Source organism: Bufo bufo, chromosome 5 (assembly GCF_905171765.1).
Source record: "Bufo bufo chromosome 5, aBufBuf1.1, whole genome shotgun sequence".
Classification (NCBI taxonomy): Eukaryota; Metazoa; Chordata; class Amphibia; order Anura; family Bufonidae; genus Bufo; species Bufo bufo.
In genome coordinates this window covers 550,458,473-550,476,898 of record NC_053393.1, presented here as the reverse complement: position 1 = coordinate 550,476,898, position 18,426 = coordinate 550,458,473, and the positions used below count along the sequence as shown (strand labels likewise).

At 48.5% G+C, this 18,426-nt stretch overlaps 1 protein-coding gene across 8 annotated transcripts in view; it reads left to right on the top strand.

Moving 5' to 3' along the window:
• Positions 1 to 17,061, top strand: part of SETD2 (SET domain containing 2, histone lysine methyltransferase) — a 57,616-nt gene extending 40,555 nt beyond the window's left edge. For 4 of the 8 annotated variants that reach the window (XM_040431468.1, XM_040431467.1, XM_040431465.1 and 1 more), the window contains 9 exons: positions 1,375 to 1,420; positions 3,365 to 3,518; positions 7,150 to 7,837; positions 8,964 to 9,101; positions 9,182 to 9,324; positions 9,527 to 9,641; positions 13,432 to 13,512; positions 15,428 to 15,529; positions 16,285 to 17,061. In XM_040431468.1, the coding sequence (XP_040287402.1) occupies positions 1,375 to 1,420; positions 3,365 to 3,518; positions 7,150 to 7,837; positions 8,964 to 9,101; positions 9,182 to 9,324; positions 9,527 to 9,641; positions 13,432 to 13,512; positions 15,428 to 15,529; positions 16,285 to 16,446 (1,629 nt within the window). In that variant the 3' untranslated portion in view covers positions 16,447 to 17,061. Of the gene's footprint in view, positions 1 to 1,374; positions 1,537 to 1,573; positions 1,624 to 3,364; positions 3,519 to 7,149; positions 7,838 to 8,963; positions 9,102 to 9,181; positions 9,325 to 9,526; positions 9,642 to 13,431; positions 13,513 to 15,427; positions 15,530 to 16,284 lie in introns of those variants that run through there. The other 4 variants (XM_040431469.1, XM_040431466.1, XR_005778906.1 and 1 more) reach the window with 3 other exon arrangements.
• Positions 17,062 to 18,426: the final 1,365 nt, after the last annotated feature.

The window sequence follows — 18,426 nt, the reverse complement described above, 5'->3', positions numbered from 1 at the left end:
TCTGCTGGGGAAGGGGTTTGTGCTGCGCTGTGTTGTTTGGTTCTGCTGGGGAAGGGGTTTGTGCTGCGCTGTGTTGTTTGGTTCTGCTGGGGCAGGGTTTGTGCTGCGCTGTGTTGTTTGGTTCTGCTGGGGCAGGGTTTGTGCTGCACTGTGTTGTTTGGTTCTGCTGGGGCAGGGTTTGTGCTGCGCTGTGTTGTTTGGTTCTGCTGGGGCAGGGTTTGTGCTGCGCTGTGTTGTTTGGTTCTGCTGGGGCAGGGTTTGTGCTGCACTGTGTTGTTTGGTTCTGCTGGGGCAGGGTTTGTGCTGCACTGTCTTGTTTGGTTCTGCTGGGGCAGGGTTTGTGCTGCGCTGTGTTGTTTGGTTCTGCTGGGGCAGGGTTTGTGCTGCACTGTCTTGTTTGGTTCTGCTGGGGCAGGGGTTTGTGCTGCACCATGTTGTTTGGTTCTGCTGGGGCAGGGGTTTGTGCTGCACTGTGTTGTTTGGTTCTGCTGGGGCAGGGTTTGTGCTGCACTGTCTTGTTTGGTTCTGCTGGGGCAGGGTTTGTGCTGCACCGTGTTGTTTGGTTCTGCTGGGGCAGGGTTTGTGCTGCACTGTCTTGTTTGGTTCTGCTGGGGCAGGGTTTGTGCTGCACCGTGTTGTTTGGTTCTGCTGGGGCGGTATTTTGCACTGCATTCCGCTATTGCTGGCCCAGCCTACTTCTATTGTCCCCGCCTATTTGTGTTGCTCCTCCTTCTATGAATTTGGACACTCCTACATCATGGGGCCACTTTTAGTTTATTTTCCAGGTCCGCTTTAGGTTCCCAGTCGGCCCTTGGGCACTGATAGGACCTCCGGAGACGTACGGTCAGTGACTTCTCCGCTGGGTGTGGGGTCAGACTGTCCGGCTGGAGGTTGATGCTGTCTACAGACTGCACAGTGAATTGGATTATTCCACAGGTTTTCCCGCGCTGCTCCCCTTCATCTCCTGACGCCTCTCCTCTCACTATAAGGGGGCCATGTTGCTCCTGGAAATAGCCGTTCAGGGGCTATGTGGCACTGCGCTATCTTGGCACCCCTTCCAGACTTTGGGGTGGTCTCGGTAGTCGAAGCATCATCAGCCATACCTAATATATGTTCCTGGGAAAGTTGGGTGACGACCAGTATGTCTGGTTACTGGGCAGCAACAGGACCAGCTTTCCTGGAGTCTCAAGTAGCAGATATGGCGCAGCATCTTGTCTGGTAGCTTTTGGAGGTGGTGGAGACTAGGAAAATAAATCGCAAGATTTCTTCAGTCTGTCCGGTCCTGAGGCGAGTGCACGGTCTGGACTGGTAGCAGGTTATAAGCCCTGTGTATGATGAGGGTTATCATCTGACCGCTCTCTCTGCTCTTTGTAGGAAGTTTATCGGATCCCGAAGAAATCTCAAGTGGAGAAGGAAAACAGTAAGTGATTTCTGTTCTTCCTGATATTGTCATCATAATCTCACACAACATGGCCACCGTCAGCATTGTCCTCACCAGTCCCACCACTGCTATCACCGTCAGCATTGTCCTCACCAGTCCCACCACTATCACCGTCAGCATTGTCCTCACCAGTCCCACCACTGCTATCACCGTCAGCATTGTCCTCACCAGTCCCACCACTGCTATCACCGTCAGCATTGTCCTCACCAGTCCCACCACTATCACCGTCAGCATTGTCCTCACCAGTCCCACCACTGCTATCACCGTCGGCATTGTCCTCACCAGTCCCACCACTATCACCGTCAGCATTGTCCTCACCATTCCCACCACTGCTATCACCGTCAGCATTGTCCTCACCAGTCCCACCACTGTTATCACCGTCAGCATTGTCCTCACCAGTCCCACCACTGTTATCACCCTCGGCATTGTCCTCACCAGTCCCACCACTATCACCGTCAGCATTGTCCTCACCAGTCCCACCACTGCTATCACCGTCGGCATTGTCCTCACCAGTCCCACCACTATCACCGTCAGCATTGTCCTCACCATTCCCACCACTGCTATCACCGTCAGCATTGTCCTCACCAGTCCCACCACTGCTATCACCCTTAGCATTGTCCTCACCAGTCCCACCACTGTTATCACCCTCGGCATTGTCCTCACCAGTCCCACCACTGTTATCACCGTCAGCATCGTCCTCACCAGTCCCATCACTGTTATCGCCGTCAGCATCGTCCTCACCAGTCCCACCACTGCTATCGCCGTCAGCATTGTCCTCACCAGTCCCATCACTGTTATCACAGTCAGCATTGTCCTCACCAGTCCCACCACTGCTATCACCCTCAGCATCGTCCTCACCAGTCCCACCACTGCTATCACCCTCAGCATTGTCCTCACCAGTCCCACCACTGCTATCACCGTCAGCATTGTCCTCACCAGTCCCACCACTGCTATCACCGTCAGCATTGTCCTCACCAGTCCCACCACTGCTATCACCGTCAGCATTGTCCTCACCAGTCCCACCACTGCTATCACCGTCAGCATTGTCCTCACCAGTCCCACCACTGCTATCACCGTCAGCATTGTCCTCACCAGTCCCACCACTGCTATCACCGTCAGCATTGTCCTCACCAGTCCCACCACTGCTATCACCGTCAGCATCGTCCTCACCAGTCCCACCACTGCCATCACCGTCAGCATTGTCCTCACCAGTCCCACCACTGCTATCACCGTCAGCATCGTCCTCACCAGTCCCACCACTGTTAACACCTTTACCATCGTCATCACCCATACTACCACCATCATCAGCATTGTCATCATTTATTCCACCGCTACCCCCTTCAGCATCCATACCACCGCTGTCTACACCTTTGCCACAATCATCTCCCATACGGTGATCACAATCCTGCTGCACACTATCCTCACCAATCAGACGTCCTGCGTTATCATCACTACTACTACCCCCACCAGGGCCACATTCACCTTTAGTGGGTCTTTGCTCCGGTAGTTCTTGGAAGGTCCTGGTTCGCCTTGCGGAGACCCCGCAGGTGTGGGGATGTTACAGGCAACGCTCCCTGGGAAAAGTGTGTAAATGAGCTCCTCATAGGAGGACATGGTGGGAACAGCAGGGGCTCAGGGGCGTCACCGCTGAATGGTGAAGGTTAGACGCGGTCATAGACCTGAAACACAACATGTCTGCACTGTCATACTGTAACCAGCAGAGGGCAGGCATGTGCAGATGTAGCAGAGCTGAGTGAGTGGGATTCACCCCAGATAATGCACAGTGATGACCGCCAGGTGTGTGCGCGGATCTTTCTCTCATATACTGACAAGTCTCGCCCCTTCCACATCTCTGTGACTATCATGGCCGCTGACCCCCGCCATCATTGCTGCTGCTTACATCTCTTGTCTCCCACTCCACAGATGACCGCTGGAGAGACCCTTCTGGTGGAGGTTACCAGACCCCGACCACCAAGAACCCGGGCAGAGAGAGGGACTCCGAGAAGCAGAAGAAGCGCAAGAAATCTCCCTCACCGCCATCCTTCTATGAACGCAGCACAAAGAGGGGAGAGGAAAGGTAAGAGCGCAGCTCCTGGGGTAACTGCAGGCCTGATTAAGGGGTTAAACCATGCAAGAGGCACAAACCTAATAGGGAGGGGGGGGCTGACGAGGCTTTGGGGTCACAGTACAGGATTCAAGACTGAATACATTTGTAAAAGCTTAATGTACATTGACTTCCATAATGTTGTATACTCTGCTCACATCCGGAGCTACATAGCGTCTTATACTCTACTCACATCCAGAGCTACATAGCGTCTTATACTCTACTCACATCCAGAGCTACACAGTGTCTTATACTCTACTCACATCCAGAGCTACATATAGCATCTTATACTCTACTCACATCCAGAGCTACATAGTGTCTTATACTCTACTCACATCCAGAGCTACATATAGCATCTTATACTCTACTCACATCCAGAGCTACACAGTGTCTTGTACTCTGCTCACATCCAGAGCTACATAGCGTCTTATACTCTACTCACATCCAGAGCTACACAGTGTCTTGTACTCTGCTCACATCCAGAGCTACATATAGCATCTTATACTCTATTCACATCCAGAGCTACATAGTATCTTATACTCTATTCACATCCAGAGCTACATAGTATCTTATACTCTACTCACATCCAGAGCTACATAGCATCTTATACTCTACTCACATCCAGAGCTGCATAGCATCTTATACTCTACTCACATCCAGAGCTACACAGTGTCTTGTACTCTGCTCACATCCAGAGCTACATATAGCATCTTATACTCTATTCACATCCAGAGCTACATAGTATCTTATACTCTATTCACATCCAGAGCTACATAGTATCTTATACTCTACTCACATCCAGAGCTACATAGCATCTTATACTCTACTCACATCCAGAGCTACATAGCATCTTATACTCTACTCACATCCAGAGCTACATAGCATCTTATACTCTACTCACATCCAGAGCTACATAGCATCTTATACTCTACTCACATCCAGAGCTACATAGCATCTTATACTCTACTCACATCCAGAGCTACATAGCATCTTATACTCTACTCACATCCAGAGCTACATAGCATCTTATACTCTACTCACATCCAGAGCTGCATAGCATCTTATACTCTACTCACATCCAGAGCTACATATAGCATCTTGTACTCTACTCACATCCAGAGCTACATAGCGTCTTATACTCTACTCACATCCAGAGCTACATAGCGTCTTATACTCTACTCACATCCAGAGCTACATAGCATCTTATACTCTATTCACATCCAGAGCTACACAGTGTCTTGTACTCTGCTCACATCCAGAGCTACATAGCGTCTTATACTCTACTCACATCCAGAGCTACATAGCATCTTATACTCTATTCACATCCAGAGCTACACAGTGTCTTGTACTCTGCTCACATCCAGAGCTACATAGCGTCTTGTACTCTGCTCACATCCAGAGCTACATAGCATCTTGTACTCTGCTCACATCCAGAGCTACATAGCATCTTATACTCTACTCACATCCAGAGCTACATAGCATCTTATACTCTACTCACATCCAGAGCTACACAGTGTCTTGTACTCTGCTCACATCCAGAGCTACATATAGCATCTTATACTCTATTCACATCCAGAGCTACATAGTATCTTATACTCTATTCACATCCAGAGCTACATAGTATCTTATACTCTACTCACATCCAGAGCTACATAGCGTCTTATACTCTGCTCACATCCAGAGCAACACAGTGTCTTGTACTCTATTCACATCCAGAGCAACACAGTGTCTTGTACTCTACTCACATCCAGAGCTACATAGTGTCTTATACTCTACTCACATCCAGAGCTACATATAGCATCTTATACTCTACTCACATCCAGAGCTACATAGTGTCTTATACTCTACTCACATCCAGAGCTACATATAGCATCTTATACTCTACTCACATCCAGAGCTACACAGTGTCTTGTACTCTACTCACATCCAGAGCTACATAGCGTCTTATACTCTGCTCACATGCAGAGCTACACAGTGTCTCATACTCTATTCACATCCAGGGCTACATAGCGTCCTATACTCTACTCACATCCAGAGCTACATATCGTCTTATACTCTATTCACATCCAGAGCTACATAGTGTCTTGTACTCTATTTACATCTAGAGCTACATATCATCTTATACTCTATTCACATCCAGAGCTAATATTGTATACTCTATTCACATCTAGAGCTGCATTTACAATTTTATTGGTATCCTGTTGACCCCCTGTGGAGCCTGTTCTGCTGCAGTGCACTGGGGGAAGGGGTAGGTGGAGTTGGCCTTCGCTTCCCACCATGTAACAATATACAATACATGATGGCAGTTCTTTCAGCTGTGTACCAGTTCTGCTTTGCAGCCAGCACGCGCCTGAATGCAGCTCTGGATGTAACTGGAGTATGAGCTATATTTGAGCAGATATTGCAGTGATAGTGCCTCGTAGGTATAATTGAGCAGTTGCTGTAGTGATGGTGCCTCCTGCCTCGGCAAGTATTATGTAGTTGAGTGAATACTGTAGTGATGGTGCCTCGCAGGTATAGTATAGGTATAATGGAGCAGATACTGTAGTGATGGTGCCTCGCAGGTATAGTATAGGTATAATGGAGCAGATACTGTAGTGATGGTGCCTCGCAGGTATAGTATAGGTATAATTGAGCAGATACTGTAGAGATGGTGCCTCGTGCCTCGCAGGTATAGTATAGGTATATAATTGAGCAGATACTGTAGTTATGGTGCCTCGCAGGTATTATGTAGTTGAGCAGATACTGTAGTGATGGTGCCTCGTGCCTCGCAGGTATAGTGTAGGTATAATTGAGCAGATACTGTAGTGATGGTGCCTCGTGCCTCGCAGGTATAGTATAGGTATATAATTGAGCAGATACTGTAGTTATGGTGCCTCGTGCCTCGCAGGTATAGTATAGGTATATAATTGAGCAGATACTGTAGTTATGGTGCCTCGTGCCTCGCAGGTATAGTATAGGTATATAATTGAGCAGATACTGTAGTGATGGTGCCTCGCAGGTATAGTGTAGGTATAATTGAGCAGATGCTGTAGAGATGGTGCCTCGTGCCTCGCAGGTATAGTGTAGGTATAATTGAGCAGATACTGTAGTTATGGTGCCTCGTGCCTCGCAGGTATAGTGTAGGTATAATTGAGCAGTTGCTGTAGTGATGGTGCCTCGTGCCTCGCAGGTATAGTATAGGTATATAATGGAGCAGATGCTGTAGTGATGGTGCCTCGCAGGTATAGTGTAGGTATAATTGAGCAGATACTGTAGTGATGGTGCCTCGTGCCTCGCAGGTATTATGTAGTTGAGCAGATACTGTAGTGATGGTGCCTCGTGCCTCGCAGGTATTATGTAGTTGAGCAGATACTGTAGTGATGGTGCCTCGTGCCTCGCAGGTATAGTATAGGTATATAATGGAGCAGATACTGTAGTGATGGTGCCTCGTGCCTCGCAGGTATAGTATAGGTATATAATGGAGCAGATACTGTAGTGATGGTGCCTCGTGCCTCGCAGGTATTATGTAGTTGAGCAGATACTGTAGTGATGGTGCCTCGCAGGTATAGTATAGGTATATAATGGAGCAGATACTGTAGTGATGGTGCCTCGTGCCTCGCAGGTATGACACTCCGGTATCCTCTAAGAAGAAAGGTCGGCCGCAGGACCGGAACAAGCTGTCCACGGAGGAGCGGCGGAAGCTGTTTGAGCAGGAGGTGGCACAGAGGGAGGCGCAGAAGCAGCAGCAACAGATGCAGAATGTCGGCATCACGTCCCCGGTGCCCTATGACTCCATGTCTTACGGGACCCCGATCCCCCCACCCTTCATCACCTACCCGCAGGGTTACCCGATCCAGTCCTTTGTTGACCCCACAAACCCTAATGTGGGTAAAGTCCTGTTGCCCACTCCGCCCCCCCTGGAGTCCGTTAACTCCCCCAACAGCTACGACCCTTCCCAGGGCATGGTGGTAAATCCGGCAATGCTCACCCCCCAGGCGGTCCCGGTCGTCCAGCACGTGCCGGCCCCTATGGACGTCCCCACGCAGCAGTATGTAGCCCAACCCGAGCCAATGGCCCCTCCAGACCCCAATGTGACTGTCATGCCGGTGCCCACCCCCAGCTCTGTACCGGCTCAGACCTATGGCATCTGGGATGCCAACCAGCAAGCAGTGGTAGTGCCGCAGCATCAGGCTCAGCCTCAGTACCCCACAGCCCCTGCCCAGCCTGCCATCTACTACCCAGGACAGGCCTGCCCGGCCATGTATGGAGTGCCTGCCACATACCCACAGACCGCGCAAACCATGGTACAGGTAGGTGCCACGCTGTCTGTTTGCTGCTTGTGAATGGGCCATTCTTGTCTACATACAATCCTGATACTTGTCACAGCAGAGGGTTTGTTACAGTTTCCAGTGTGACTCGCTGATACATTGTAACGATCAGGAGAGAGATTTGTGCTGCTGAGGGGTTTAACTCGCAGAGGATTGTTCAGACTGGATACACTGTAACAAATCTTCCGCTGTAAGAAGTAGGAGGCCTTTGAAAGGGTCACGCACGCGCACTGCCACAGCGTTCTACTCATGTACAAGCGCTTGGCTGTTTCGGGCAGAGCCACAGAGTCTAACGGAGCGGCAGTGCACTGCTTCATTCAAACATGGCAACACAGGGCCCCTGTTCTAGAGATGGCCAGGGGCCCCAGTGGTCAGATCCCCCTGATCAGACACTTAACCCCTCCCTTGAGGACAGGGGATAAGTTATTGTCATGGGACAACCTCTTATATCCTTCTCACAGTGGAGGGTTTGTTACAATGTATCTAGTCTCGACACATCACCAGTGCACATCTCCCTCCTGATTGTTACAATGTATCAGTGCAGGAGTCCAATCCTAATGCACACTGGAAACGATTGTAACAAACCCTCCGCTGAGAGCAGTATCGGGCCTTTACATTGTAGACCTCCGTTCTGGTTTTCACTTCTGTGTTCTTGATTAATCCAAGACCCCACTCGCTGTGGTTTTGTCGCAGTGTAACGCTCCTCCGTGCACTGAATCGCTCCCTTAATATTTTTATGAGATTATGTTCACCATGGGCGAGCGATGAATTGCGAGTTATTGGGGTCGCCAGCGGGTGGTCTCGCATTCATTTACAGGCAAAGGGGCTCATAAAGTACGGTTCCCGGGACCCCCCACAGATGCAGCTTCGGTGCCGTCACAGGTTCATGGATTCATCTGTTTTCCTATTTGGAAGAACCTGTATCATTGTTCATCCTGAGCCTCGTTGTTCAGGAATAGAATACCAAAAACGCAGTGAAGACTGACACACGAGCAAAGAGTGGTAGCCGAGAGATATAAATGTACATAGCAGAGTAGTGTGGAAAGCTGGGTGATTGGAGGCGGGCAGTCGGGGCAGCGGCTCCCTGATTAATGTTCTGTTCTGTTGGCAGAGTTACCCGCAGCCCGGACTGCAGTACATGCCGGGTCAGCAGATGTACGCGCCGCACCCACAAGGGGTCGTCGTCCAGCAGGCGCCTCCTGTGGCAGCTATTGTACCCCCCGGGCAGCCGCCGCCACTGCAGCAGGTGGGTGCTCACCATAGGTCTGAGTGTGTGGCGATACACCCTGCCATGACGGTACTTCACAAGCCTTCATGTTTTCACAGCCTGAGATGGGCCTCGGCCCCAACAACATCATGGACCTCCCTCCTCCTTCTCCTCCCAAGCCGAAAACCATCGTCCTTCCTCCCAGCTGGAAGACCGCCCGGGACCCCGAGGGCAAAATCTATTATTACCATGTAATAAGCAGGTGAGTGACGGGCAGCGCCACCCCGGCAGAGATAGGGAGGGAGGTGGCCGCCGGCAGGATACAGTGTAACAAAGCCTCACCTGTTAGATCAGAGTAGCCTTGATCAGTCTCCATTCACTGACAGCCTTCAGTTTAGTAAGTCTGCCGGCTGCAGGAAGGACATGAGGTCATTTCTCATCTCTTGCTTCTTGTGCTTCTCCAGACAGACGCAGTGGGATCCGCCGTCCTGGGGCAGCCCCGGAGAAGAGGACTCCATCATGGACCATGAGGCCGAGATGGACCTGGGCACCCCGACCTATGATGAGAACCCGATGAAGGTAATTTCTGGCGCACATACTGGTAAATGTGTCGGGTCATGGGCGATCCTCCTGCCCGATTTTCATAAAAGTGGTAGAAGTGTGCAAATTGCTGTGAATTGTGGCCCTAAACGGCACTTTCACCAAAACGTGGGACTTCTATATGGCGGGAACCTAGTTTAAGGAATGATACATCCGCCCCATAGTGACGGCTGCCCCTCGTGAGGGGAGGGCTGCAGAGGATGATGTGGGTAGTAGCTCTGGTTGCTGATGATCAGATCCAGCCAATATGGCTGCCATTAGAGGCCGGGCACCCCTGAGCAGCAGATCTCTGTAGCTTTGCTGTCTTCTTCTGAAGGTCTGCCACTTTGTGTGTGGGCGGCAGAGCGGGGCTGTCACTCTGTGCACCTCATATATCAGGCGGTGAGAGGTCTCAGCTGAGACACTGACCAGTACCAGAAGTGGGTGGGAAGGATGGCTGCCTCCGTCCCCATGGCTGTTCTGTGCTGTTTCCCGGTACAGACCCCAGGGGGCGCACTAATACAGCCGACGCAGGGAAAATCCCGACATCTCCTAATATTTCCCCTCGTGTTCAGTTTTTTTAGTTTTTTTTTTATCCGTTCATTTTATTTACTTTTTAATATTTTTCGGTTCTTGCTCCTTTTCTGTGATGATTCTTCCCTCGCTCTCTTGTGGCTCCCATTGTTACAGATGCCTCACTGTGAGGCGTCCCCTCTCCTCAGGAGGTGCGAGTTACGGCCTCGCCTCCCTGCAGGCTCCAGGGTCCCGGCTAATTACAAACACGTCTTTGGCTTCTCCTGGCGACTGATGCTGTAAAACACAAGTGGGGATTTTTTCCCCTGGAGCTGTCACCGGCCACTTCCCTCATTAAAGCCTGGGCTGACGGCAGCGGGGCCCCGCTCATTAAGAGCCCGGCATATTCATAAATGGGCGCATTGAGCCGCCCCAGACTCCAGAGCATTTATGAGCCCAAATACAACATGGAAACGCTTGTTGCGGAGGGACCCGGGTGGAATTGGCCGCCTGCCACCCGCATATTAAATCTATAGGTTCTTATAATAATTTACAGAATATTACCCCTCCCCCACACCCGAAAATCACATCATGCCCCAGCTGTTGGAGTATAATGTTCTAGTTATGATGGATAGTTTATAGTCACTTATTTTGTATGGACTTTTAGGAATGAGACTTCGTTCAGAGGAAGTTGTGTTTTTGTAACCAATAGTCAATCGTAATTTAGACAGAAGATACACGCTACCTGTGGTGGTAGAGGCTTCATTGTATTTCTTATCTGAACATAAATTCCACAACGTGAGAAGTGTCAAGATGTTCCTCCGAGTCTATATTATAATTGGTTCATGTATCAAAGTTTGTCCCTCAGCTCGGAGATAAGGCTTGCAGATGTCAGGTGTGTGTAATGTTGAAGATGTCAGGCATGTATGAGTTAACCCTTAATGGTATGATGCTTATACAACAGTGCCACCTAGACATGAGTAGGTAAGACTACCCCAGTAGCAAAAGTGCATTCTGGGTAGTGTTAGGACGTCAAATTCCTTATCAATGTACACGCCTATCCGACAATGATTGGAACGTTCCAAACTAGGAAGGTGTGTTCATCTGATAAGTTCTTGGTTAAGAAACCACATACCAAAAAGAGAGGGGAGGAACAAAGAAAGGGAGCCAGAAGAAGGATCTTGATTATCAGAAAAACTCTTGAGCTGACTTCCCCTAGACTCTACCTATTACCTACTTTCTTGGGTAATGTATGATGTTGATGCGTGTGTACAGTATAAGTAATGTAATGTATGTACACAGTGACTGCACCAGCAGAATAGTGAGTGCAGCTCTGGAGTATAATACAGGATGTATCTCAGGATCAGTACAGGATAAGTAATGTATGTACACAGTGACTGCACCAGCAGAATAGTGAGTGCAGCTCTGGAGTATAATACAGGATGTAACTCAGGATCAGTACAGGATAAGTAATGTATGTACACAGTGACTGCACCAGCAGAATAGTGAGTGCAGCTCTGGAGTATAATACAGGATGTAACTCAGGATCCGTACAGGATAAGTAATGTATGTACACAGTGACTGCACCAGCAGAATAGTGAGTGCAGCTCTGGAGTATAATACAGGATGTAACTCAGGATCAGTACAGGATAAGTAATGTATGTACACAGTGACTGCACCAGCAGAATAGTGAGTGCAGCTCTGGAGTATAATACAGGATGTAACTCAGGATCAGTACAGGATAAGTAATGTATGTACACAGTGACTGCACCAGCAGAATAGTGAGTGCAGCTCTGGAGTATAATACAGGATGTAACTCAGGATCAGTACAGGATAAGTAATGTATGTACACAGTGACTGCACCAGCAGAATAGTGAGTGCAGCTCTGGAGTATAATACAGGATGTATCTCAGGATCAGTACAGGATAAGTAATGTATGTACACAGTGACTGCACCAGCAGAATAGTGAGTGCAGCTCTGGAGTATAATACAGGATGTAACTCAGGATCAGTACAGGATAAGTAATGTATGTACACAGTGACTGCACCAGCAGAATAGTGAGTGCAGCTCTGGAGTATAATACAGGATGTAACTCAGGATCAGTACAGGATAAGTAATGTATGTACACAGTGACTGCACCAGCAGAATAGTGAGTGCAGCTCTGGAGTATAACACAGGATGTAACTCAGGATCAGTACAGGATAAGTAATGTATGTACACAGTGACTGCACCAGCAGAATAGTGAGTGCAGCTCTGGAGTATAATACAGGATGTAACTCAGGATCAGTACAGGATAAGTAATGTATGTACACAGTCACTGCACCAGCAGAATAGGGAGTGCAGCTCTGGAGTATAATACAGGATGTAACTCAGGATCAGTACAGGATAAGTAATGTATGTACACAGTGACTGCACCAGCAGAATAGTGAGTGCAGCTCTGGAGTATAATACAGGATGTAACTCAGGATCAGTACAGGATAAGTAATGTATGTACACAGTGAGTGCACCAGCAGAATAGTGAGTGCAGCTCTGGAGTATAATACAGGATGTAACTCAGGATCAGTACAGGATAAGTAATGTATGTACACAGTGACTGCACCAGCAGAATAGTGAGTGCAGCTCTGGAGTATAATACAGGATGTAACTCAGGATCAGTACAGGATAAGTAATGTAATGTAGGACTCTGTGCGGCCAGTCAGGTTCTTTTATGGAGTTTGTGCATCAGGTGCAGTCATGGAGGAGCAGAAAAGGGCCTTTCTGAAACTGTTCCCACAAAACTGTCACCTTGCAACTGTCCACAATGTCTTGTCTGCTGAAGCATTAAGATTTCTCTTCACTGGAACTAGGGGGCTGAGGCTGACCCCCCCCCCCCCACCAGGTCTTACAGCTGCACAATGCAGTCAGGCAGGTAACGTTCTCGTGCACAGAAGACGTCTCCTCTGCTCCAGAGTCCAGTGGTGGCTTTACCCCCTCCGCCCCCCGCCTGGCATTGTGCTCGGTGATGGAAGGCTGGCACGCTGCGGCCATGAAGCTCCCGGCACAGTTCTTGTGCTGATGGCGGAGGAGGTCCGGACTCTGCGGTTATGGAGTCACCGGAGCGCTGGGGACTTTTATTCACTTCTGAATGCCTTATGAATGGAGCTACCGCACTATTTGGGGGTGTGCCCCCCTCTCGGGTATCAGTGGGGTCAGGCACCACCCAGTGTTATTACCGACAGATTGCTCCTTCAGCTTCTTCTCATCTGAAATATTGCGTTTCTTACTCTTTTTTTTCTAGTCTTCCAAAAAAGCAAAAACGGCTGAAGCGGACACCTCGAGTGAGCTGGCGAAGAAGAGCAAAGAAGTCTTCAGGAAGGAGGTGAGAGCGGGAGGCGTCTGGATCAAACCATTAATGGGGGGCGGGGGGTCCCAGCCTTCTGAAAAGGAGTCTGTAATCTGCAGCCTAGTAAACGACTCTCCTCTCTGCTGGGGCCGCGCCATGCTGGAAGAATATCTTGATTTATTAGCTTTATGGACAAATATAATCTCGGCGTCAGACTCTGCGCCTCCTGCGATATTTACCTCCTCGCTGCCTCCAAAGTTTGTATTTGGACTTTACAGGGAGCAGGTGTGAGAGGAGAACTACAGCTCCCAGCATGTCCAGGCTGTTATGTGATATCAGAGGACATTACAGGGAGGATGTAAAAAGGAGAAAACAACTCCCATCATTTCCCTAGCTCAGACACCGAATCTATCACATCTCGAATTTATGCTCATCCACACAAAGCTCCGCCCCCTCATGTCACATGACATCACAGGTCCTTCCCCACCACTTCTCCACTGCAGAGCTCCACCCCCTCCTGCACTGATCACATGACAGTGACATCACAGGTCCTTCCCCACATCCCCCCTCCCCACTGCAGAGCTCCACCCCCTCCTGCACTGATCACATGACAGTGACATCGAAGGTCCTTCCCCACATCCCCCCCTCCCCACTGCAGAGCTCCACCCCCTCCTGCACTGATCACATGAGTGACATCACAGGTCCTTCCCCACATCCCTCCTCCCCACTGCAGAGCTCCACCCCCTCCTGCACTGATCACATGAGTGACATCACAGGTCCTTCCCCACATCCCTCCTCCCCACTGCAGAGCTCCACCCCCTCCTGCACTGATCACATGACAGTGACATCGAAGGTCCTTCCCCACATCCCCCCCTCCCCACTGCAGAGCTCCACCCCCTCCTGCACTGATCACATGACAGTGACATCGAAGGTCCTTCCCCACATCCCCCCCTCCCCACTGCAGAGCTCCACCCCCTCCTGCACTGATCACATGACAGTGACATCACAGGTCCTTCCCCACATCCCCCCTCCCCACTGCAGAGCTCCACCCCCTCCTGCACTGATCACATGAGTGACATCACAGGTCCTTCCCCACATCCCTCCTCCCCACTGCAGAGCTCCACCCCCTCCTGCACTGATCACATGTGTGACCTCACAGGTCTTTCCCCACCATTTCATCTCTGCTGCAGAGCTTCGCCCCCCCCATGCACTGATCACATGACCGTGACATCACAGGTCCATCCCCACTCCTGAGCTCCACCCCCTCCTGCACTGATCACATGACCGAGACATCACAGGTCCCTCAGCTCTTGTGCTGCACTATGCCTGTGCGGGGTCTCTCCAGTCCCTGCGGCCAGGATTAGCACCTTTTGGGGGTCTTTCGGGCAGAGAAGTCCTCCCAGCCCCACATGGCCAGACCTGGGGGCGGGGAAGCATCCTTACCGGACGCTGGGTGGTTCGCTCTCCCACCTCTGCCTTCTCACTCCGCTCCCCTCATCAGACATCCTGTTTGAACGGGGTTAAGTGCCCTCTGCAGCCATTGATTGACATGATACGGGGGGGGGTCGTCACCGCTGCACCCATTCATTGACTGCAATGGTTACATGACCTGCATCAAACAGGATGTTGACACATGGGGACTAGAGCAAGGGAGCCACAACCCGGGTGTGGGAAGCAGGTAAGTACGCATCCTTCCACAGGTCCTTGCCAAAGCAAACTCCAAATATGAACAACCCCTTTAAACACTCACCGGTCTGGGCAGGATTATATAGGCAGAGGCTGAAATCTCATCCAGGCAAAGCATGAACATTTTCATTCACTGAGAGCAAGCAGAGATTCTGAAATGGCGAGGAATTGAAACACAAAGGTTATGAGATTACAGGACGGGTGCTGCTGCCGCCCCGAGGACCTCGGTTCTGTACTCATGTCCGCTGCTCTTCTGTTTGTCCAGATGTCGCAGTTCATCGTGCAGTGTCTGAACCCGTACCGGAAGCCGGACTGTAAGATCGGCAGGATCAACGCCACCGAGGACTTCAAGCATCTGGCACGGAAGGTAGGAAGACTCTGCAGAGAAGCGGGGGCAGTTTAAGGGGAGCTCTGCCTAAATGCAGGGTGACAGAATAATGGCTCTTCTGCATTGTGAGGGAAGGCTGAGCCTGACCGGCTGCTAAAGCCGTAGATTAAACTCTATTGGATATAGTGTATCCATAGCAACTAGACTGGTGTATCCCAGTGCCATCAGCTCGTCGGTGGTCCCATCATGTCTGCACCATTGGGTGCAAAGCAACTGTTCCAATAGTCTTGGGGGGGAACCTCCATACTGTTTTGTGTATACGGCTCCTACCTAGACACAAGTGTCTCCGTAGTGAGAACCCCGTCTGGTGTGACTGTACTGTCGGGTGGTGCAGGAAGTCGGAGCACAGATCCCAGGAGTGTCTTAAAGGGGTATAATCACGACACCGCTGCGTTCCTGCACATATCACGCTTGCTCTGGGGTTGCCATGGTAGCATCAACTGGCCGACTATCTTCTGGATTTCCTGTCCTGTGACCTTGTATCATGCTGGCTCTGGAGTTATGGTAAAGTCAACAAACGATCTGTCCTGTGATCTTCGCTCCGGTCACATGACAGGAAGTGCATGCCTTCCTTTTACCATGGCAACCCCAGGGCAAGCACAAGTAGGCATTGAAATTAGCGGCGAAGATTCCATCCCGGCTGATTCTTCTTCTCCAGCTGATGCCATGTGGGTCACCACCACCCCCACCCCCTTATGTTAAATAACCACCCCCCAATCTCTTCACCTCCGCAGCTGACACACGGCGTCATGAACAAGGAGCTGAAATACTGCAAGAACCCCGAGGACCTCGACTGCAACGAGAACGTCAAGCATAAAACCAAGGAATACATCAAGAAGTACATGCAGAAGTTTGGCACCATCTATAAGCCCAAAGAGGATGTGGACTTTGACTAGCGCCCTCTGAAGGCCGAGCTGCAAACCACACCCCCAGTAACCAGGACCCGCCCCCCTCATTAAATCAGACTGCACATTTCACATGATGGACTGTGACATTAATTCAGAGCCCCTCCCCCTTCACTGGGTCGTAGAAGAGGATTGGAGTGGAAGCCACTCTGGGCCTAGCTTTTTCAAATGGCGCTTCCTCGTCCTCTCCCTACGACCGGCGCCTTTCTGACGTGTACAGCGCAATAAATTGTGAAGTTTTTTTTTTTTTGTTTCGTTTTTTTTACTCCCGCCATGGACCTGTATTATATTTTATCATACCTGTGAATATAATGTTATATATTTCTGTTTCGTAGTCCAGGAAGCCCCTGAAGGAGGACTACGAGCCCCATCATCCACCACGCCCCTGTAAATATCCGACCACTCCTCACTAGTTGTCTCATCAGCAGGGTTTTTCTAATTATTTTTCCCGTTTGTGCATTTACCGCCGTGTTTTTCTGTTTTTGTTAGGCAGAATTGTGCATTAATGATTGTTTTGTTTTTTATTGTACTGCCGATTATCATTTTACTTCAAATTTTTACTGAATTTTTTATGTATAAAAGAAAAAAAAAGAATAAAATGCATTTGCCTACATGGATCTGAAAGATTGACTGGTGCAGTATTATAGTAGTTATATTCTTATACATAGGAGGCAGTATTATAGTAGTTATATTCTTGTACATAGGAGCAGTATTATAGTAGTTATATTCTTGTACATAGGGGCAGTATTATAGTAGTTATATTCTTGTACATAGGAGCAGTATTATAGTAGTTATATTCTTGTACATAGGGGCAGTATTATAGTAGTTATATTCTTATACATAGGAGCAGTATTATAGTAGTTATATTCTTGTATATAGGGGGCAGTATTATAGTAGTTATATTCTTGTACATAGGAGGCAGTATTATAGTAGTTATATTCTTGTACATAGGAGGCAGTATTATAGTAGTTATATTCTTGTACATAGGAGCGGTATTATAGTAGGTATATTCTTGTACATAGGAGGCAGTATTATAGTAGTTATATTCTTGTACATAGGAGCAGTATTATAGTAGTTATATTCTTGTACATAGGGGCAGTATTATAGTAGTTATATTCTTATACATAGGAGCAGTATTATAGTAGTTATATTCTTGTATATAGGGGGCAGTATTATAGTAGTTATATTCTTGTACATAGGAGGCAGTATTATAGTAGTTATATTCTTGTACATAGGAGCAGTATTATAGTAGTTATATTCTTGTACATAGGAGCAGTATTATAGTAGTTATATTCTTATACATAGGAGGCAGTATTATAGTAGTTATATTCTTGTACATAGGAGCAGTATTATAGTAGTTATATTCTTATACATAGGAGGCAGTATTATAGTAGTTATATTCTTGTACATAGGAGCAGTATTATAGTAGTAATATTCCTGTACATAGGAGCAGTATTATAGTAGTAATATTCCTGTACATAGGAGCAGTATTATAGTAGTAATATTCCTGTACATAGGAGCAGTATTATAGTAGTTATATTCTTGTACATAGGAGGCAGTATTATAGTAGTTATATTCTTGTACATAGGGGCAGTATTATAGTAGAAATATTCCTGTACATAGGAGCAGTATTATAGTAGTTATATTCATGTACATAGGAGAAGTATTATAGTAGTTATATTCTTGTACATAGGAGGCAGTATTATAGTAGTTATATTCTTGTACATAGGAGCAGTATTATAGTAGTTATATTCTTGTACATAGAAGCAGTATTATAGTAGTTATATTCTTGTACATAGGAGGCAGTATTATAGTAGTTATATTCTTGTACATAGGAGCAGTATTATAGTAGTTATATTCTTGTACATAGGAGCAGTATTATAGTAGTTATATTCTTGTACATAGGAGCAGTATTATAGTAGTTATATTCTTGTACATAGGAGCAGTATTATAGTAGTTATATTCTTGTAC